At 47.0% G+C, this 23,327-nt stretch overlaps 1 protein-coding gene across 1 annotated transcript in view; it reads left to right on the forward strand.

Moving 5' to 3' along the window:
- The window catches only part of RNF20 (ring finger protein 20), a 52,323-nt gene that overhangs the window by 14,173 nt on the left and 14,823 nt on the right, over window positions 1-23,327 (forward strand). The window contains exons 7-17 of the mRNA XM_073684384.1: window positions 430-576; window positions 653-730; window positions 1,324-1,443; window positions 1,934-2,113; window positions 4,522-4,657; window positions 4,954-5,075; window positions 5,149-5,483; window positions 12,620-12,737; window positions 12,825-12,974; window positions 15,328-15,540; window positions 17,780-17,905. Coding sequence (XP_073540485.1) covers window positions 430-576; window positions 653-730; window positions 1,324-1,443; window positions 1,934-2,113; window positions 4,522-4,657; window positions 4,954-5,075; window positions 5,149-5,483; window positions 12,620-12,737; window positions 12,825-12,974; window positions 15,328-15,540; window positions 17,780-17,905 — 1,725 coding nt within the window. The remainder of the gene's footprint in view (window positions 1-429; window positions 577-652; window positions 731-1,323; window positions 1,444-1,933; window positions 2,114-4,521; window positions 4,658-4,953; window positions 5,076-5,148; window positions 5,484-12,619; window positions 12,738-12,824; window positions 12,975-15,327; window positions 15,541-17,779; window positions 17,906-23,327) is intronic.

The raw sequence follows: 23,327 nt of genomic DNA on the forward strand, positions 1-23,327 counted from the left end.
AGCTTCTCAGGGGCTAAGAGGGAGGTGAGCAGATTACTGCTGCATAGGAATGAGCTGGAGAGAGCTGGCTGAGATCTTAGGTGATAACACCTCTCCTGGAATGTAACTACTGTGCACTCTGGGCAGGAACTGGTAGCCGAGCTCCATGGAAACCAGCTGTACACTATGCAAGATAAAAGCTCTTATTGCAGGAGAATTACAGCAGATTGAAAAGCAATTTGTTTTCAAAACTTGCTTATTTTCATTCTGTCTAACTAATTAAAGTAATTTAATAACTCTAGAATACCCCTTTAAGGGAATATAGTGATAGTGGAGAAGGGAAGAAATTTACCGTACTTTGTAATGTTTCAAATACGTATGTGCAAAATATTAAGCTTGTACTTGTCACAATGTATGACTTGACGTAACTCTAGTTCCTCCATATTTTAGTTTAGTCAGTTGCAGACGCGTTTGGAGAATGCAGAGTCTCGAGTCTCTGTGCTAGACAGTCTTATTGAAGATCTGCAATGGGACATTGATAAGGTCCGGAAAAGAGAGCAACGCCTGAACAGACACTTGTCTGAGGTTCTGGAGAGGGTAAGCGATTTTGATGTGGAAGATGGCACTAACATTATTTCTGATATATCGTCATTAACCGTCATTATCCTGGCAGGTCAATTCTAAGGGCTACAAAGTGTATGGTGCAGGAAGCAGCTTGTATGGAGGAACCATAACCATCAATTCTAAGAAGGTGAAGTATTGTACTGATTAATGGATCAATGCCTATAAGGTATCATGTTGTCTGATTATGTAGTCTGTTATTAGTGCACCAGGCCTCTGGTTCCTTCTCTAAAAGGTTTGGCTGAGAAGCTGCAATGTCAAAGCACATTTCCCCTCCTTCTTTCTTCTCCCGTTGACCTGGCCAGCATGCTCGTGTCTCCTTCCCGTTCTTAAGGCTGTACGAGCTGGTATTTTAGGTGAAAATGCAGCTCAGAAGTGTCCTTGATGATATATAACATTCTTTGTGTGAATAGCCCTGACCTGCGCAGACCACAGATTCCACTACATTACTCATGAATATGTTAGTGAGACAGACAAGAGATGCTGCAAGATCCGGTGCACATTGTTCTGTATAGGAGCTGTATACACACAACCTTACAGCAAGTTGCTGTATTATAGATGCATTGGAGGAAAGGTACAAATGCACTTTGGTTTCTTATTGGAGTGTCACAAAATAGAGCTTGGACCCTCTGGATGGGGAGGTTTGCAGCTACTCCACTTTCCAGCCTGCCTTGTATTTATATATGCGACAGATATTTTATGATCTCCTTCGTTTTCCTGCAGTTTGAAGAGATGACGTCAGAAGTGGATATGAATACAGAGTTAGCAGTCAACCGCCTGCAGGAATTGGACAAATTGAGACAGGACCTGCAGGATGTGACCTCAGAGAACCAGGAACTTCAGGTAGCTTTATTCTCCTGTAGTCTTTATTGCTGGTGCAGAAGTCATTTTGCAACATGAATCTTTGTGTGTCAGTTGGCATCAAAATGAAATGAGAAAGTTACAGTGAGGTTTGTTACATGTAAATGTCCATTAGTTATTACAATTGAGGAAACCTAGCCACTTTTATTTACAGGTAGCGCCAACAGAAGGCTTACTATGGAAGTCCTGCCCATGAGGAGTTTATTTTGGTACAAGATGCAATAATGACTGATGGAAATGGCTCAGTTCTGTCCACTAAAGTGTGCTGCTAGCCTTCCAGCTCTCATGTACTAAGCGGCCACACTTACTACGTCTCCTCGAAAACAGGAAACCTTATTGAAGCTTGCGTCATAGGGGAACTTAATATGGCAATGGAGCTTGGGGATGCAGTTAGGGCACTTGAGATTTGCCAGTTGCCCATCACCGTCATATAAACGCTCCTGTTTGAAATTCTTGTTCTTTTTACCATCAGGCATTGCTGGCAAATGCTGTGGAGGAAAACGTTCGAGTGTCTCCAGAATATCGATGCATGCAGTCTCAGTTTTCTGTCTTGTATAATGAATCTCTACAGTTGAAAGCCCAGCTGGATGAAGCTCGTTCCCTTTTACATGGAACACGTGGCAATCATCAGCGTCAGCTCGAGCTCATTGAGGTGAGTTCACTAAACTGAAGGAACTTGCCAGCTATCTCCCAATATAGAAAGCGCCAAACTATCTATCTATCTCTGGATAGATGTAGACACCTATATATACTGTATATAGGAGAATGTGTGGGCGCTCATAGGGTATATAGGGGGATGTCAGCAAACTTAACTCTGCTCAATATTAAGTGATACAATTAATATTAATATAAATAATTATAATTAATATGTTAATATTAATATTGAACAGAATTTATTTCAGCCTATTGCATCGGCCCTCCACAACAGTCACGGTCTGTCATGTGGCCCCTCTGGAAAATGAATTGCCCGCCCGTGCTCTAGATTGTCTAAATCTATTCAGAAGATTGTTGGATACCTAGATAAGATTTAATTGTTCATTCTAGCGGTGGACCAGAGGGCTGATCTAGATGACATTGGAAGAGCTAGAGGATGCACTTGATACATATCAACATAATAAGGCCCTGGGGGTGGACGGTCTCCTTAGTGAATTAATTATTTATAGAACAAAAGGAGATCCTCCTGCCCAGACTACTTCAAGTTTTGTAGGAATCACTGGAGAGGAGGGAACTCCCGAAATCAATGTCAGGTTGTCATTATAGTGCTACCAAAACCTGGTAAAGACCCTCTACGTGCATAATCTTACAGGTCCATTTCCTTATTAACAACGATGCTATCATTGAAGATGCCTATATCCACATCTCCATGTTTCCCCACACCAGAAGTTTCTTCGCTATGTTATCAATCATTCCCACTTTCAGTTTGTGGCTCTCTCCTTTGGGCTGGCTATGGCCCTGAGGGTATTCACAGAGGTCATGTCTGCTGTCATGATTCTTCTGCAAGTCAGGGGGATAGTGGTCAACCCCTACGTGTATGTCATCCTCGTCAAGGCTCCCTCTAAGGCCACATTCACACGTTCAGTGTTTTGAACTGAACTTTTCAAAAATTTTAGAATGGTACCTACTAAGGCGCACAAACCCCAAGCCCTAACCCTTCTTCCCCCTCCCGCAAAATATAAGGTCAGTATTTTACCTCCGTATTTGTAAGCCAAAAGATAAATACCGAAGTGGTGACGTGTTTCTATTATACTTTTCCTCTGATTGTTCCTCTCCTGACTAAACATTGAGCATGTGAACATGGCCTTACTCTGAGAGCCTGCAAATCACACTGGACACTGTTCCGCTTCAGATAGATTGTCAACCAATCAAAGTCGTCTATGATCCTGGCTCAGCGCATCATCTTCCTGGGAATGCTTTTCAACACCATCTAAGAGAAAGGTTTCCTTCCCGAGTACAAAATGTCGGCTTTAAAAACAGGAATCCAGTCTCTGAGCCGTCCTTCTCCCCTTCCTCGCCTCTTCCGTGTTCTAGGCAGATTGGTGGCGGCCATCGAAGCGATCCCATTGGCTTAGTCCTATGCCAGTCCTCTACAACTTGCTCCATTTTCCTGTTGGGACAAGTCGGTCCTCTCTCTTGATCGCCCAGTTACCTTTCCCCAGTCTGATCTGGTAGCGGGTCTCTCCCCTCATTTTTTTCTGTCATTCTTTATTCACTGGCAGATTGTGACGACGGAAGCCAGTCTTCTTGTTTGGCGAGCAGTCTTTTGGAAATTGACTGCAGGATTGGTAGAAGAGTCACAAAGTCCTTCTTTTCATCAACATCCTAGAACTCTGAGCAATTACTTTTTCTACTTTCTACATTACATCAACCATCAGGGAGGAAGTCAATCGTCAAGCAATGGCAGAGGTCCTGCAGATTCTCGGTTGTAACAAAGAAACTCGGCAATTTACATTCTTGGAGTAGACAACAGTGCAGATTAACCACAAGAGAGTGGTCCTTGTATCATACCAATGCGGAAAAATATAGCCAGATACTTAAACCTCATGAAGTAACATAAGTGTGATGTCTGATGGGCTCCAAATTTATTCTGCAGCAAGACAGTGCCCCAAAAATACAGCCGAGAAGTATTGATGCTTTGATGCTGTTTGGCAGGCAAAGGGCGGTCACAACAAAAAAAATATTGATTTGACTTTGTTTTCTGTTTTGTTCATTCACTTTGAATTTTGATAAATTATAAAAAATAAACTATGCATACTTAGTTTTTTAGGCATTCTTTGAAGTATTTTTTCCACATCTGCCTAAAACTTTTGCAGAATAATGTACTTCATGAGGGTGTAAATTACTGCCAGTAGGAATCTTTATGGTTTCTAGAATTGGATAAGAATTCCTTTTTTTTTCCCAGCAGCACATGGCAGTGATACAAGAGTCAGCAGTGATACCAGAGACCCTTCTGCCTTTTTTTAGATGAAATCTGTATGTTCTGCTTGTCTTCCTTTTTAACATTTTATGTCAACGACGCCATGTCAACTTTCCACCTATTTTTCCTCTATGAATGTCTTCCAGAGAGATGAGGTTTCCCTTCAGAAGAAAGTGCGTACCGAGGTTATTCAGCTGGAAGACACACTTGCTCAAGTAAGGAAGGAGTATGAGATGCTCAGGATTGAGTTTGAACAGACTCTGGCTGCCAATGAACAGGCTGGTAAGTCTGACGTGCATTTTTCCAATTCTAATGACATAGCTTGGCTATGCCGTCAGTGTATGATTGACTGATATCCGACCACTGCTGATCACTAGATCCAATTGACTTCCTTTGAGTGCTACATGGTTGACTTGTTAAAGTCTTTGTATGTAGCCTTTCTCCAGTGGCCACATGGTCAATCAACTGAAGATGAAGTGCTGGCATATCCTAGTGATATGCCCCTGATGCCTATGTTGACCCCTTTATTGAGAAATATAAGTTAAAATGCTCCTTATGTGTTTTTATTTTTTTGGTAGGTCCTATTAATCGGGAGATGAGACATTTAATAAGCAGCCTACAGAACCACAACCACCAGTTAAAGGGTGAGGTGTTGCGGTACAAGAGGCGTCTCCGAGAAATCCAGGGAGATATCAACAAGGTAAATGAGAAAGTATGATGAGTAGGGATTGCCAAAGCATGAACAGCATGACTATACTTCCTCTGTATTTTAGATGCGTTCTCGCAGTAGTAGTGGTCTCTTCCTGCTACCCTCACAGTCCAGCATAGAAGAGCCAAAAGAAGAAACAGTTGAAATAAAGACAGAACCTGAAGAAAGTGCCCCTCCAACACCAGCTTCATCACAGCCAGAGCCCGTGGTAAAGCGTGAGGAGGAGGATGTACAAGCACAGCCCCAACAGAGAGAAAGACGGGACAGGGAAAAAGAAAGGGAAAGGGATCGGGGGAGAGAGAAAGACAGAGGAGATGGCTCTAAGGAGAAGTCAAAGCATGAACCAGATACCAAACGCAAAGATGCGGAAGGTGTCAAACAGATGAAGGCCGAACTCAAGTGAGTGCACTATACATTCTAGCCCATTTCCATTTCAGTGTCCATTCACAAATATCTGTTGAACCCACATGAAATAGCAATTTTATTGCATCTCTTTTGCTGCACCCCTAGTATTGCTCCTGGGAATTAATTAAATAAAATTGATAACGAGCTTGGAAAAAAAAAGACTCGTAAGAGGAGATTTCATTTATATAATATGTATAAATACATGTGGTCAATACAAAGGACTGGCACATGATTTATTTCTTCCGAAGACCTTAACGATCAGGGGGCACTCATTAAAGGGCTTTCCCCAGTCACAAAGTTAATTTTAATCAATACATCTTGAAATAATAATAGGTTCTACAATTGGATGTGTTTAAATAAAATGTTCCTGTGCTGAGATAATCTTATAAATGTTCCCCTGCTGTGTACTGTGTAATGGCTGTGTCTGACCGTACAGGAACACGGTCTGATCATACCACATCTCCTGGGCAGGGGAGGACGCAAAAGAGATTATATACTGGTGCATCTCACTACATTAGAATATCATCAAAAAGTTAATTTATTTCAGTTCTTCAATCCAAAAAGTGAAACTCATATTATATATAGAGTCATTACAAGCAGAGTGATCTATTTCAAGTGTTTATTTCTGTTAATGTTGATGATTATGGCTTACAGCCAATGAAAACACAAAAGCCATTGTCTCAGTAAATTAGAATACTTTATAGCAACAGCTTGAAAAATGTTTTTAACCCCTTAATAACATCTGACGTACTAATACGCGTCTGTGCCCTGGGACTTAAGAGCCAGACCCGTATTAGTACGTCATCGCGATCGCGCGCGCACACAGGCTGTGCGGGCGCGATCGCCGCCGGGTGTCAGCTGATAGTACCGGGTGTCAGCTGTGACAATGTGCAGGGAGCGGTCCTGCACCGCTCCCAGCACATTAACCCCCGCGATGCTGCGATCGAAGTCGATCGCGGCATTGCGGGGGCAAGGGGAGGTGATCGGCGATACTCACCTCCTCTTCCGGCTTCCAGCGCAGTCTGCAAAGGCTTCCCGGGTGTTGCCATGACGACCCGATGTCGTCATGACAACATCCGGGTCACCAGAGAGCAGGAAGATTGCTTGGACATGCGCAGTGCATCTCCAAGCAATCTTCACACTGTGCATTTCTGACAGCCTTCATGGCATAGGGATGGTGCTCCATTCCTGTGCCATGCAGGCGATCAGAAAAAAAAACGTGAAAGTCCCAGAGTGGGACAAAGTAATAAAGTGTATAAACTGTGTGAAAGTGGAAAAAAAAAAAAAAAAAAATGTGCAAAAATATTATAAAAAAATAAAAAAAATAATACACCAAAAATAAAAATATAATGTACCCATCAATAAATATTATTATAAAAAAAATAAAAAAAAAACAATAAAAGTACACATATTTGGTATCGCCGCGTCCGGAAAATCCTGACCTATAAAACTGTCCCACTAGTTAACCCCTTCAGTGAACACGGTAAAAAAAAAAAAAAAAAAACGAAGCAAAAAACAATGCTTTATCACCATACCGCCAAACAAAAAGTGGAATAACACGCGATCAAAAAGACGCATATAAATAAAAATGATACCGCTGAAAACGACATCTCGTCCCGCAAAAAACAAGCTGACATACAGCTCCATCAGCCGAAAAATAAAAAAGTTATAGCTCTAAGAATAAAGCGATACTAAAAAATATTTTTTTCTATAAAATAGCTTTTATTGTGTATAAGCGCCAAAACATAGAAAAATTATACAAATGTGGTACCGCTGTAAACGTACTGACCCGAAGAATAAAGCTACCTCATCAATTTTACCACACGCGGAACAGAGTAAAAAAAAAAAAAAAAAACAATTCCTGAATTGTTGGTTTTTGTTTATTCTGCCTCCCAAAAATCGGAATAGAAAGCGATCAAAAAATGTCACGTGCCTGAAAATGGCACCAATAACCACGTCAAGTCATCCCGCAAAAAACGAGCCGTCACATGACTGTCTGCCAAAATCTGGAAAAATTATAGCTCTCAAAATATGGCGATGCAAAAACTAGATTTTACAAAAAATGCGTCTTTTAGTGTGTGACAGCTGTCAGTCATAAAAACCCCATATGATTCTGGCATTGCTGTAATCACACCGACCCGAAGAATAAAGTCGTCTAATCACTTATACCGCACAAGGAACGGCGTCAAAAATAAACTCTTGGGTTAGGATTGGGCTAGGGTTAGGGGCTAGGGTTGTGCTGGGGCTAGGGTTGTGCTGGGGTTAGGGCTGGGGTTGGGATTTTTTTCAAAAGTAAAAAAAAAAAGATGACGATATGGCGACTAGTGTTGAGAGCAAGTGCTCGCTACTTGAGTTTGCATTGGGTGCTCTGGTATGCATTGAGTAGCGTGGGTATTTGAGTGACATGCTCGAGTCTCTGCCCCATATGCTTCGCGGCCAAAAAACTTTACGGGGATTGCCTGCCATGCACGAGCGATCCCCGCATGTTTTTTTTTGGGTGTCTAATAGCCGTGAAACATGCGGAGCAGGGACTCGAGCATGTCACTCGAGCACACGCTGTACATGGTGCATACCTGAGTACCCGATGCAAACTCAAGTAGCGAGCACTTGCGCTCAAGAATAATGACAACTTATTCAATATGATGACCTAATGTAAACAAATTCTGTGCCGTACCTCGGGGTTCAAAATGTTCACTATACGCGACATGGTGTCCGCTAACAAATTGAATGGAAAATCGGCTCAAATTGTTAGCGGACGCCATGTTGCGTTTGGAGAGCCCCTGTGTGCCCAGACATTGGAGCTCCCCCACAAGTGACCCCATTTTGGAAACTAGACCCCCCAAGGCACCTATCTAGATGCATAGTGAGCATTTGGAACCCCAGGTGCTTCACAAATTGATTCATAAAAATGAAAAAGTGTTTTTTTTTTTCACTTTTTCATTATTACGAATCAATTTGTGAAGCACCTGGGGGTTCCAAGTGCTCACTATGCATCTAGAAAGGTGCCTTGGGGGGTCTAGTTTCCAAAATGGGGTCACTTGTGGAGGAGCTCCAAAGTTTGGGCACAGAGGGGCTCTCCAAGCGCAATGTGGTGTCCGCTAACAATTTGAGCCGATTTTCCATTCAATTTGTTAGCGGATACCATGTTGCATTTAGAGAGTCCCTGTGTGCCCAAACATTGGAGCTCCCCCACAAGTGACCCCATTTTGGAAACTAGACCCCCCAAGGCACCTATCTAGATGCATAGTGAGCACTTGGAACCCCTAGGTTCTTCACAAATTGATTCGTAAAAATGAAAAAGTGTTTTTTTTTTTCACTTTTTCATTATTACGAATCAATTTGTGAAGCACCTGGGGGTTCCAAGTGCTCACTATGCATCTAGAAAGGTGCCTTGGGGGGTCTAGTTTCCAAAATGGGGTCACTTGTGCGGGAGCTCCAAAGTTTGGGCACAGAGGGGCTCTCCAAACGCAATGTGGTGTCCGCTAACAATTTGAGCCGATTTTCCATTCAATTTGTTAGCGGATACCATGTTGCATTTAGAGAGTCCCTGTGTGCCCAAACATTGGAGCTCCCCCACAAGTGACCCCATTTTGGAAACTAGACCCCCCAAGGCACCTATCTAGATGCATAGTGAGCACTTGGAACCCCTAGGTTCTTCACAAATTGATTCGTAAAAATGAAAAAGTGTTTTTTTTTTTCACTTTTTCATTATTACGAATCAATTTGTGAAGCACCTGGGGGTTCCAAGTGCTCACTATGCATCTAGAAAGGTGCCTTGGGGGGTCTAGTTTCCAAAATGGGGTCACTTGTGCGGGAGCTCCAAAGTTTGGGCACAGAGGGGCTCTCCAAACGCAATGTGGTGTCCGCTAACAATTTGAGCCGATTTTCCATTCAATTTGTTAGCGGATACCATGTTGCATTTAGAGAGTCCCTGTGTGCCCAAACATTGGAGCTCCCCCACAAGTGACCCCATTTTGGAAACTAGACCCCCCAAGGCACCTATCTAGATGCATAGTGAGCACTTGGAACCCCTAGGTGCTTCACAAATTGATTCGTAAAAATGAAAAAGTGTTTTTTTTTTTCACTTTTTCATTTTTACGAATCAATTTGTGAAGCACCTGGGGGTTGCAACTGCTCACTATGCATCTAGATAGGTGCCTTGGGGGGTCTAGTTTCCAAAATGGGGTCACTTGTGGGGGAGCTCCAATGTTTGGGCACACAGGGGCTCTCTAAACGCAACATGGTGTCTGCTAATTATTCAAGCAAATTTTACAATCAAAAAGTCAAATGGCGCTCCTTCCCTTCCGAGCCCTACAGTGCGCCCAAACAGTGTTTTTTCCCCAAATATTGGGTATCTGCGTGCCCAGGGGAAATTGCACAACAAATTTTGCGGTCCATTTTTTCTTGTTACCCCTGTGAAAATAAAAAAAATTGGGTCTAAAGTAACATTTTTGTGAAAAAAGTTAAATGTTCATTTTTTTCTTCCACATTCAAAAAATTCCTATGAAGCACCTGAAGGGTTAATAAAGTTCTTGAATGTGGTTTTGAGCACCTTGAGGGGTGCAGTTTTTAGAGTGGTGTCACTTTTGGGTATTTTCTGTCATAAAGACCTCTCAAAGTGACTTCAAATATGATGTGGTCCCTAAAAAAATGGTTTTGTAAATTTTGTTGGAAAAATGAGAAATCGCTGGTCAACTTTTAACCCTTATAGCTCCCTAACAAAAAAAAATTTTGGTTCCAAAATTGTGCTGATGTAAAGTAGACATGTGGGAAATGTTATTTATTAACTCTTTTGTGTGACATATCGCTCTGATTTCAGGGCTTAAAAATTCAAATTTTGAAAATTGCAAAATTTTCAAAATTTTCGCCAAATTTCCGTTTTTTTCACAAATAAACGCAAGTGATATCGAAGAAATTTTTCCACAATCATGAAGTACAATATGTCACGAAAAAACAGTCTCAGAATCAGGGGGATCCGTTGAAGCGTTCCAGAGTAATTACCTCATAAAGTGACAGTGGTCAGAATTGTAAAAATTGGCCCGGTCATTAACGTGCAAACCACCCGCGGGGCTTAAGGGGTTAAAATCCGAAATGTTGGCCTACTGAAATGTATGTTCAATAAATGCACTCAATACTTGGTCGGGGCTCCTTTTGCATCAATTACTGCATCAATGCGGCGTGGCATGGAGGCGATCAGCTTGTGGCACTGCTGAGGTGTTATGGAAGCCCAGGTTGCTTTGATAGCAGCCATCAGCTCATCTGCATTGTTGGGTCTGGTGTCTCTCATTTTCCTCTTGACAATACCCCATAGATTCTCTGGGGTTAAGGTCAGGCGAGTTTGCTGGCCAATCAAGCACAGTGATACTGTTGTTTGTAAACCAGGTATTGGTACTTTTGGCAGTGTGGACAGGTGTCAAGTCCTTCTGGAGAATGAAATTCCTTCTCCAAAAAGCTTGTCGGCAGAGGGAAGCATGAAGTGCTCTAAAATTTCCTGGTAGACTGCTGCGCTGACTTTGGTCTTGATAAAACACAGTGGACCTACACCAGCAGATGACATGGCTCCCCAAACCATCACTGATTGTGGAAACTTCACACTAGAACACAAGCAGCTTGGATTGTGTGCCTCTCCACTCTTCCTCCAGACTCTGGGACCTTGATTTCCAAATAAAACTTGCAACTCTGGGACCTTGTGGATTGTGTCAATGACTGCCTTCTGGACATCTGTCAAGTCAGCAGTCTTCCCCATGATTGTGGAGCCTACTGAAACAGACTAAGGGACCTTTTTAAATGCTTAGGAAGCCTTTCCAGGTGTTTTTTGTTAATTATTCTAATTTACTGAGATAATGACATAATTAACTTTTTGATGATGATCTAATTTAGTGAGATGCACCTGTAGATGGCACAGCTGATTCTTTCTTTGAGGTAAAACATTGCTTAAAAACAGGCAGGGAAATGTTTTACCTCACAAAAAGAATCAGCTGTGATCCCCTGCTGTAATGTCTGTATACTCTTTTCTTCCTCCCCTGCCCAGGAGATGTGGTATGATCAGACCATGGCCCTGTTAGGTCAGACACAACCATTACACAGTACAAACCAGGGGCACCTTTATAAGATTATCTCAGCACAGGAACATTTTATTTAAACACATACAATTGTGAAAATTATTATTATTCCAAGATCTATTGATTAAAATGTACTTTGTTTGTGGGAAAATCCCTTTAAATGTGGAGGAAAGGAGATTACGGCACCAAAATAGGAAAGAGTCCTTTACAGTCAGACTGTAGGATGTCCTTCCACAAGAGGTCGTAATGGCAGACACTATAACAGTATCTATGAAGGGCTGGATATTTTCTCACAACAAATGATATTGTGGGTTATTACTAATCTGGGGATACATATTGTATAACTGGTGGAAAAAGGTTGAACTTGATGGACTTCTGTCCTTTTTTTTTCAGCCTATGTAACTGTTACTATTCCCTTTTATTTATGAGGCTGTATCACTAAACAGTCTTACAATATGAGCACTAAATAGACCTTGCCATAGTTTGTAGTGAAAAGCTCCTTAGATTAGGGAAATGGTAATAGTTGTCAATTCATATAGTCGCAAGGTTTTTTTTTAAACTAAGGATAAGTCATTAATATCAGATCAGTGGGCATCCGGTACCCCCCACTCATTTTGTTGCCATATAAGCTAATATAAATATGTTGTGGAGCTGAGTAGCACATTTCCATTAACTACATAGTGGCTGCTGTTGTGTACAGGAAATCCACCCCGTATTGAAATGAATAGCAGTGGATTTGTAGTACATCGCATCAGGCATTACACAGTTGATGGAGCTAACATCCAACTACCATTTGCATTGAAAACATCTGATCAGTGGGGGTACCATTTGTCGGACCTCCAACGATCTAATATTGATGACCCATCAAAAGGTCATAATCATCATCAATATTAAATAAATGGAGCAACTCTTTAACAGAGGAATGTCACTTATTGTGGTCTAATTAAAGTCTTCTGTAGCCATGACATATCGCCTTCATCTGTGGTTACAGAAGAGCAAACCGTTCATCAACAAACAGCAATTGGCTGATAATAAAACACTTTGATTTTCTTTTACCTTTTGAACCAGGCGAGTCCAGGAATCTCTACGAGACATGAAACTGCTCTTGGATATGTATCGTTCAGCACCCAAAGAGCAAAGGGACAAGGTGCAACTAATGGCAGCAGAGAGGAAGAGCAAAGCAGAGGTAAGGTGACATATTCCATTGCAACACCTTGATCAGTATAGTTGAAGCTGTCCTCATTTTTTCTACCCATTTTCGGTTCTCCATAAGCTGGAAGAACTTCGCCAACGGCACAGGGAATTGGAGGAGAGAGAACGTAGAGACAGCAAAAAAATGGCGGATGAGGATGCTTTGCGTCGAATGAGAGCGGCAGAGGAACAGACAGAGGCTCTGCAGAAGAGGCTGTCAACAGCCAAACAAGTGAGTGCATGTCTGGACAGTTAAATTAAAATCACATTGACTGTGGGCATATGAGTTATTTCTTTTTAACTGTAGTAATTTGCGGACCGCCTGACACCTTAAAATTTGAAGTCTTTCCACATATGACTCTGCAATGACATTTTAAAATGTCATTGCAGAGTGAGCAGCTGCATGGAAATCTTGCAGGGAGATGGCCAAACTCTCTGCTAAGAGATCATCTATATCTATATACATTTTTTCTGAGTGTCTTGGTCCCACATGTAGGTTGCTGCTTACATTGATATATTTATATTTCATTACCCAGGGATGTATTCTACCATTTGTTGGTTTTTTAAGTGGTTATAACTCCATTGTCCTTGTGCTCAATAAACTTTTTGTATTACTTACTGTTATACCAGGTGTGCACATCTTTTTGCGGTGCTTTTCTTTGTCTCTTATATATCTCTGCCTTCCTGACTGCTGTATACACAACACTCAATGAGTGCTGTGTAAACTGTTTCGAAAAAAAGAAAACCCATTCTTGCAATCGTGATTGTTAGGTACCGGGAGAGAGCAGGAGGTGCTGCGTCTTACCCCCAGTTATAGGGCAGAGTCAGACCCTGCCTGCCTGTAGAGGTTATCCCTCTTACTACAGATTCTCTTATCTTTTGGCATCAAAGACTTGGCCCTATCTTAGATCTCCTCATACTTAACAGACCGGACCATTCAGAGTCTCCCACTCACACATCACCTCCTCATCTCACACTATATCTGTCGGTGTCCCCCAAGGTTCAGTTCTAGGACCTCTGCTCTGCTCCATCTACACCCTTGGCCTGGGACAGCTCATAGAGTTTCAAGGCTTTCAGTACCACCTCTATGCTGACGACACACAGATCTACCTCTCTGGACCCGATATCTCCTCCCTACTAACCAAAATCCCACAATGTCTGTCCGCTATCTCATCCTTCTTCTCTGACAGATTTCTAAAACTTAACATGGATAAAACAGAATTCATCGTCTTTCCACTATCTCATTCATCCCCCCCCCACCTGACCTATCTATCAGCATCAATGGCTGTCCACTATCCCCAGTCCCACAAGCTCGCTGCCTTGGGGTAACCCTGGACTCTGATCTCTCCTTCAAACCACATATCCAAGCCCTTTCCACTTCATGCCGACTCCAACTCAAAAATATCTCCCGGATCTCCACATTCCTCAACCATGAATCTGCAAAAACACTAGTGCACGCCTTCATCATCTCCTGCTTCGACTACTGCAACCTCCTGCTCTGTGGCCCCCCCCCCCCTCCAACACTCTCGTACCCCTCCAATCTATCCTAAACTCTGCTGCCCGACTAATCCACCTGTCCCCACACTATTCCCCGGCCTCTCCTCTCTGTCAATCTCTTCACTGGCTCCCGATTGCCCAGAGAATCCAGTTCAAAGCCCTAACCCTGGCATACAAAGCCATCCACAACCTGTCTCCTCCATACATCTGTGACCTAGTCTCCCGGTACTTACCTGCACGCAACCTCCGATCCTCACAAGACCTCCTGCTCTACTCCCCTATTATCTCCTCTCCCCAAAATCGCACATACAAGATTTCTCCCGTGCATCCCCCCTACTCTGGAACTCTCTACCCCAACACATCAGACTCTCGCCTATCATGGAAACCTTCAAAAGGAACCTGAAGACCTACCTCTACTGACAAGCCTACAACCTGCAGAAACCATTGCTCCACCATACCGCTGCACGACCAGCTCTACCCTCACCTACTGTATCCTCACCCATCCCTCGTAGATTGTGAGCCCTCGCGGGCAGGGTCCTCTCTCCTCCTGTACCAGTTATTGTCACGTTTTGTTAAAGATCTTTGTAATAGTTCATGTATGTATACCCCTTTTCACATGTAAAGCGCCATGGAATAAATGGCGCTATAATAATAAATAATAATAATCTAGGTCTGTTGATATACAAGCCCCAGTTACAGGGTAAATCCGCATTAAAAAAGTGTTTTTAAAATGTTTAAATTCCTCCAAAGGTTTTTGATGACCTTATGGGGTACACAATATGTGACATAAATTACATAAAATAAAGGAAGAAAAACAATAGGGAAAACTAAATAAAAAAAAAAGATGGTTGTCAATGCTAGTCTGAACCACTGTATGTAACCATGCCCTGATGATCGTCCGATATGTAAAATTTATTTTAACAAAAAGCGAAACATCATTTTTAAATGCTATTTAGTGGTCCTGTGTGGTCTTAAAAAAAACAAAAACGTGAAAAACAGAAATGTGTATATGTATATTCCATGATGATGATAAAAATTATATTGGGAATTTTGTAGGATTTTGGTAAATATTTGTTTCCGCCTGTCAGGAGGAGGATGCTTTGCTGTCAGAAATGGACGTCACAGGCCAGGCATTTGAAGATATGCAGGAGCAGAATATCCGTCTGATGCAGCAGCTGAGAGAGAAAGATGACGCCAACTTCAAGCTGATGTCCGAAAGAATAAAATCCAATCAGATCCATAAACTACTCAAAGAAGAGAAGGAGGAACTGGCAGATCAACTGCTTACCCTGCGTACACAGGTACTGTATCTTTAGATCAGGAACACTAGATGGATCCAATCATCTCTATGCAATTCATCTCACTTTTCTCATGATTGCTGAGAACAGATGTCACTCCTCTAACTAGCAGCGAAAGGAACTAGTGTTCTTTCCTTAGTTTTCAGAATGGGGGGGGGAGATAAGACGGAGTGGGGGGGGGGAGAGAAGACGGAGTGGGGGGGGGGAGAGAAGACGGAGTGGGGGGGGGGAGAGAAGACGGAGTGGGGGGGGGGAGAGAAGACGGAGTGGGGGGGGGGAGAGAAGACGGAGTGGGGGGGGGGAGAGAAGACGGAGTGGGGGGGGGGAGAGAAGACGGAGTGGGGGGGGGGAGAGAAGACGGAGTGGGGGGGGGGAGAGAAGACGGAGTGGGGGGGGGGAGAGAAGACGGAGTGGGGGGGGGGGAGAGAAGACGGAGTGGGGGGGGGGGAGAGAAGACGGAGTGGGGGGGGGGGAGAGAAGACGGAGTGGGGGGGGGGGAGAGAAGACGGAGTGGGGGGGGGAGAGAAGACGGAGTGGGGGGGGGAGAGAAGACGGAGTGGGGGGGGGGAGAGAAGACGGAGTGGGGGGGGAGAGAAGACGGAGTGGGGGGGGGGGGAGAGAAGACGGAGTGGGGGGGGGGAGAGAAGACGGAGTGGGGGGGGGGAGAGAAGACGGAGTGGGGGGGGGGGAGAGAAGACGGAGTGGGGGGGGGGAGAGAAGACGGAGTGGGGGGGGAGGGAAGACTGAGTGGGGTGGAGTGGGGGGGGGGGAAGACGGAGTGGGGGGGAGGGAAGACTGAGTGGGGGGGGGGAAGACTGAGTGGGGGGGGAGGGAAGACTGAGTGGGGTGGAGTGGGGGGGGGGAAGACTGAGTGGGGGGGAGGGAAGACTGAGTGGGGGGGAGGGAAGACTGAGTGGGGTGGAGTGGGGGGGGGAGACGGAGGGGGGGAAGGGAAGACTGTGGGGTTGAGTGGGGGGGAGGGAAGACTGAGGGGTGGAGTGGGAGGGGAGGGAAGACTGAGTGGGGGAAGGGAAGACTGTGGGGGGGGAAGACTGAGTGGGGTGGAGTGGGGGGGAAGGGAAGACTGAGTGGGGTGGAGTGGGGGGGCGGAGGGGGGGGAGGGAAGACTGAGTGGGGTGGAGTGGGGGGGCGGAGGGGGGGGAGGGAAGACTGAGTGGGGTGGAGTGGGGGGGGGAGACTGAGGGGTGGAGAGGGGTGGGGTGGAGTGGGGGGGGGAGACTGAGGGGTGGAGAGGGGTGGGGGGAGGGAAGACTGAGTGGGGTGGAGTGGGGGGGGGAGGGAAGACTGAGTGGGGTGGAGTGGGGGGGGGAGGGAAGACTGAGTGGGGTGGAGTGGGGGGAGGGAAGACTGAGTGGGGTGGAGTGGGGGGGGAGGGAAGACTGAGTGGGGTGGAGTGGGGGGGAGGGAAGACTGAGTGGGGTGGAGTGGGGGGGCGGAGGGGGGGAGGGAAGACTGAGTGGGGTGGAGTGGGGGGGCGGAGGGGGGGGGGAGACTGAGTGGGGTGGGGGGGGAGACTGAGGGGTGGAGAGGGGTGGGGTGGAGTGGGGGGGGAGACTGAGGGGTGGAGAGGGGTGGGGTGGGGGGGAGGGAAGACTGAGTGGGGTGGAGTGGGGGGGAGGGAAGACTGAGTGGGGTGGAGTGGGGGGGGAGGGAAGACTGAGTGGGGTGGAGTGGGGGAGGGAGGGAAGACTGAGTGGGGTGGAGTGGGGGGGGGAGACTGAGTGGGGTGGAGTGGGGGGGAGGGAAGACTGAGTGGGGTGGAGTGGGGGGGGAGGGAAGACTGAGTGGGGTGGAGTGGGGGGGGAGGGAAGACTGAGTGGGGTGGAGTGGGGGGGAGGGAAGACTGAGTGGGGTGGAGTGGGGGGGGAGGGAAGACTGAGTGGGGTGGAGTGGGGGGGGAGGGAAGACTGAGTGGGGTGGAGTGGGGGGGGAGGGAAGACTGAGTGGGGTGGAGTGGGGGGGGAGGGAAGACTGAGTGGGGTGGAGTGGGGGGGGAGGGAAGACTGAGTGGGGTGGAGTGGGGGGGGTTGAAGACGGAGTGGGGGGGGGGGGAGACTGAGTGGGGTGGAGTGGGGGGGGAGGGAAGACTGAGTGGGGTGCAGTGGGGGAGGACTGAGTGGGGTGCAGTGGGGGAGGACTGAGTGGGGTGGGGTGGGGGAGGGCTTGGAGTGTTGTACCTGACCAGTGATACATATTTAGACACATGTCACTTACATTTCAGGTGGATGCTCAGCTACAAGTTCTTCGAAAACTAGAGGAAAAGGAGCATCTGTTGCAGGGCAGCATCACCACAGGGGAGAAGGAGCTGACTTTGCGCACACAAGCGCTAGATCTCAGTAAGCGAAAGGTAACAAAGCTTTATTCACCTTGTAGCTTATTTAACCCTTCAATGACCAGGGAATTTTTTTTGCTTTTACTCTTTCTTTTTTCCTCCCTTGATTCCAAGAGGCATAACTTTTTTTTCATCTATTGAGCTGGGTGAAGGGTTATATTTTCTGCTATGAGCTGACTGTTTTATTCACATTGTTTTGAATTATAATTGTTTGTTTGTTTTTGGGGAGGATGCAGGGGGGAGAGTGGCGACCGAAAAATGGCAATTCTGGCATACAGATTATTTTTATTTTCGACGTTTAACCCCTTCACGACATCCGCCGTACATGTATGGAGTGACAATCACGTGGGCTCACTCCAAGCGCCTGCACGATCAAAAGTGAGTGTCGGCACTATATGAGAGCTGACACCCTGCGGCAACACCTATGCTCGGTGCTAGCGCCACTCATGGGCGTTTAACCCCTCTGATGCCGCAGTCAATAATGACAGCGGCATCGATTGGGTTGTAAAGGGAGGGAGCTCTTGCTCTGCTCCGATTGGTACAAGGCGATTATGATCGCGTTGTGCTGATGATTTCCATGGTGACCCTGGGTCGAAAGATGGCCATAGGGTCACCCAAGGACAGTGGCCTGTAAGCTCCTGATGAGAGCAGGAGCTGACACGCCTCCTGCCTGTGTGTGATTGCCTGATCAAATGCCCTGCAATGCAAAAGTATTGCAGAGTATTAAATCCGCAATCAGAGCAGGGAAAGTTGATGTCCCATCCTGGGACAAGGTAAAAAAAAGTTTTTAAAAACACTGCAAAAATATAAAAAAAATTACAAAATAAACCAAAAAATAAAAGAAAAGCCCATTAAATACATTAATGTAAAAAAAAATAAACAAGTAAAGTACACATATTTGGTATTGCTGCGTCCTGAATCACCCGACCAATAAAGCTCTCTTTAACCCCTTCAGTGAAAAAAGAAATAAAAAGTGTCAAAAAACTATGCTTTTTCATCATACCACCAAACAAAAACTGGAATAAAACACGATCAAAAAGAAACAATTATTTCTTTATCACTTCATTGGGGGACACAGGACCATGGGTGTATGCTGCTGTCGCTAGGAGGTTGACACTAGGCAAAAAAAGGAAAATAGCTCCTCCTCCGCAGTATGCACCCGCCTACAGGCACCAAGCTCACCAGTTTAAGCTTAGTGTCTGTAGGAGGTAGACCTGGATCTTCACAGATCCAACCCTGTTGTGTTTATTAATCCTTGTTTTTTCTCTTTCAGATACAGCTCTTCAGGCTAACAGGGAACACTGGGTCCCCTGTTAACCCACATGCGACCGAGAGAGCAATGTGGCTACCCTCACATCGCCCACTCTCGTACCCACTGGGCAGGACTTATCCCCTGTCACCTTAGGGTGTCTCAGGGTGATTTCAGTGGCCAGTCCTAGCCTGTTCCTCACCCCAGCCCCCTCCTCGGAGCGGCCTGGGAGGGAGACGGTGGTCCCTGCGGGTGACCCCCCCCAGTCTTCTGGGGTTGACACCGTCTCCTGCACTGTCTAGGACCGGACAGTGCGGGAAGGAGGAAAAGCCAGGATCCCCCCCTATCCAGGAAGGCATCTTGAGACCATCCTCAACAAGAGAAAGGAACAGACGATTCCGCTAAGACAGGTACTTCCCTGTCTTTCAGTGTAGATTCCAGTCCCCCAGCATTATCTGCCCTCCCCCCCATCCCCCCTCCCCCCTCCCCCTCTCACCAAACATGGCGCTTACAGCGCTTCCCTGGGCCACTTCCTCCCTCTTCGTCATTTTGTATGCGCGGCAAATGCCGCGCTTTTTCCCGTCTGGGGGGCGTGTCCGGTGGGCGGTACTTCCTCCTTCTTTTTCATTTTGTATGCGACGCAAATCTGCCGCGCTTTTATCCATCGGGGGGCGTGTCCGGTGGGCGGTACCGCTCCGACGGCTATACGCCCCCTCCTATTTAACCAACCAGGGCCGAGGAGCATAGTGACGCTTCCGTCACGCCCTCGAGCCCTCCGCGGACCTATCAAGGGGGCCTTTCAAGCCACGCCCCCTTCCCATCCCCCTATCGGAGCCTCGACGCGCTCCGTCATCAACGCAGCGTCCCCTGCTCCTCCCCCCTACACCGACGCTATCACTCTGCCGCACGCAGCTCCCTACTCCGTCGGCACCTACTGTGACCCGCTCCAGCCTCACCTTCGGAGCCTTTCAGGGGGACACGGGACTGCTTCTCTGCAGGATCGGGTAGGCTCTGTCCTGACACCGACCCCCACCCTTTCCTGCCCACAGCGCCCTCCCCTGCAGTATCCCTGGTCAGGCACATATGCCCAAACCCAGGGAGCTCTCAGTCCGTCCCTCTCACATTGTCACATACTACGCCTGTGCTCTTTGCGGTACTAAGTGGCCCTTGGGTCTCACTACGGCCTTCTGCTCGACTTGCAAAACCCACACCATGCTGGCACCCCAAGATCCCCCCGCCGATCAGGACGTGGTAACCCCCTCCTCTCCGGAGTGGGCTGTTGCTATGTCAGTCTGTCTCTGACCTCACCAAGGTTTCTCAATCTCTGGTGCAGGTCTTAGAACGCTTGCCAGAACGTTTGCCTATGTTATCCACGGCCACCAGCGCTCCGAACGTCCCCACAGACGATTCGCACGCACCCCTGCCCCCCTCCTCTCAGGGGCAGACTGACGGCACGTTCTCAGAAACGGACTCATGCAAGCTCATTCTCCAGCTCTCCAGACTCCAAGATGCTCCCTGCGTCTCACACCTCTTCCCCGGAGGTCGCCCCAGGATCTAACTCTGCTTCAGATTCAGACTCTGGTTCTGACATAGACCAGTATTCCAGGATCCAGGACATGATAGACAGCCTTATAACGGCTGTCAATCAGACTCTGCATGTTACAGAAGACGAGAGCCCTTCCCGGGACTACTCAGTTTCCTTCAAAAAGATTAAGCTTCCTGCATGCACTTTTTCTAACCATGCAGAATTTGACAGTGTCTTTCAGAAGCATTGGGATCGTCCAGAAAAGCCCTTTACAGGAAAGAAACAGTTAAACGTCCTATACCCCTTTAACCATGACCTAGTCAGCAAATGGACGGAGTCCCCATCTGTGGACCCTCCCGTCTCTCGCCTTTCCGCCAAGACGGTACTCTCTCTTCCGGACTGTTCCTCCCTTAAGGATACCACGGATAGACAGGTTGAGGCCCTCACTAAGTCCGCCTTTGAGGCTGCGGGCATCTCCCTGTGCCCTTCCTTCGCCTCAACTTGGGTATCAAAAGCGGTGTCCGCATGGGCCAAACAGCTCAGACAGGGCATCCTAGCAGGGGCCTCCCTGGACGATCTGGCCGACTTAGCTGATCAAATCGGCCACGCTGGAAAATATCTACTTATGGCGTCCCTAGATTCCGCTGCATGCTCAGCCCAGGTTTCCAGTAATCTCGTTGCCTTACGTAGAATTCTCTGGCTTAAAGCCTGGAACGCCGACCCGGCTTCCAAAAGATCTCTAACTAATCTTCCTTTTCAAGGTTCCAGGCTGTTTGGATCCAAGCTAGACCAGATAATCTCTGATGCTACTGGGGGTAAGAGTACCTCTCTCCCCCAGCCCAGACCCAAACGCCCTTTTCCTAGGAGACGTCCCCTTCAGTCCCGGTCCTTTCGTCAGTTCGCTCAACCGAACCCCTCCTCTCAACAGGACCGTACTCCAGCACAGCGGGACAGTCGTAAGCCCTCCTTTAGGCTCACGCCTAACTGGCGCCCAAAGAGTCACTCCTCCGAGTCCTCTGGATCACGATCTCGATCCAACAGGTTTTCCTCAGCATGACGGGTCACTCCCACCTGGGACTTCTCCAAGGGTGGGCGGCCATCTCCTTCTGTTCACAGTTTCTTGGCAATAGAACATGCCTGGGTCAAAGAAATTGTGACTTCCGGCTACAAAATCGAGTTCGATTCCAGCCCACGATCACGTTTTCTCAAGTCCCGCCCCCCACAACCATCTCTGCTTCCCGGTTTCCTTCAAGCCATCATCTCCCTTCTGCGCTCAGGAGTCATAGTCCCGGTTCCCTTTCAGGAAAGGTTTTCCGTTTTTTACTCAAATCTTTTCGTCGTCCCAAAAAAGGACGGCTCACTGCGTCCGATTCTGGACCTCAAACAGCTAAACCAACATGTACGCATCCGACAGTTCAGGATGGAGTCCCTCAGGTCTGTAATAGCCTCGATGCAAACCGAGGAATATCTATGTTCAGTGGACATTCAGGATGCATACCTATACATCCCAATCTGCGCGTCACATCAGAAGTTCCTTCGCTTTTCCTTCAGGAACGCGCATTACCAGTTCACTGCCCTCCCCTTCGGCCTCGACAACACACGGTCCAGGGCCGGTGGAGTCCCCATGAAGTCTTCCTTCCCATCAACATTCTGAAGATAAGGGCGATTTACCTGGCGTTGCGTCTCTGGCAGAAAATCCTGGCAGGGTTCCCAGTCCGTGTACAATCGGACAATGCCACGGCCGTGGCATACATAAACCATCAGGGAGGAACGCGCAGCAAGCCCGTTTTAAAAGAGGTGACAAAACTGCTACTTTGGGCCGAGAGGACAGTCCCGGCAATCTCAGCAGTCCACATTCCAGGGGTCGACAATTGGGCGGCCGACTTCCTCAGTTGGCAGGTCCTCGCCTCAGGAGAATGGTCTCTCCATCCCGAGGTGTTTCACCAAATCTTCTTACGGTGGGGCACGTCGGACGTCGACCTCATGGCGTCCCAGTTAAACCACAAGGTTCCGTCCTTTGTAGCTCGGTCCCGCGATCATGGTCACAGTTCCATCTGCCCTATCTCTTTCCACCTCTACCTTTGATCCCTCGAGTCATCAAAAAGGTCAAGACAGAGGGAGTACCAGTTCTCCTAGTAGCCCCAGATTGGCCCAGACGAGTCTGGTACGCAGATCTGGTAAATCTGCTTGTCGACTCCCCCCTAGAGACTACCAGACCGCCCGGACCTCCTCTCTCAGGGTCCTATTCTTAATCAGAGTTCTCGTTCTCCAAATTTAATGGTATGGCCGTTGAGGCCGCGGTGTTGAAAACGGCGGGCTTTTCTGACAATGTCATTCAGACCCTAATTATCGCCAGAAAACCCGCTACCTCGTGCATATACCACAGAACTTGGAGAGCCTTTTTTTCGTCACTGCGAACAGGATCAGCTAACTCCTATGTCCTTTTCTTTGCCAGTCATTTTGGTTTTTCTTCAGTCTGGCCTAGAGGCGGGACTCTCTCTCAGCACTCTCAAGGGCCAAGTTTCGGCCTTGCCCATTCTATTCCAACGTAACTTAGCTGGCCGTCCTCAGGTCAGGACATTTCTACAAGGGGTGGCCCATCTAGCGCCCCCCTATCGCCCTCCAGTGGAACCATGGGACCTTAATATGGTCCTAAGTATTCT

The sequence above is a fragment of the Phyllobates terribilis genome, unplaced genomic scaffold (genome assembly GCF_046119375.1).
Source record: "Phyllobates terribilis strain yellow unplaced genomic scaffold, ASM4611937v1 Scaffold_5__5_contigs__length_657084704, whole genome shotgun sequence".
In the NCBI taxonomy this organism is placed as follows: domain Eukaryota; kingdom Metazoa; phylum Chordata; class Amphibia; order Anura; family Dendrobatidae; genus Phyllobates; species Phyllobates terribilis.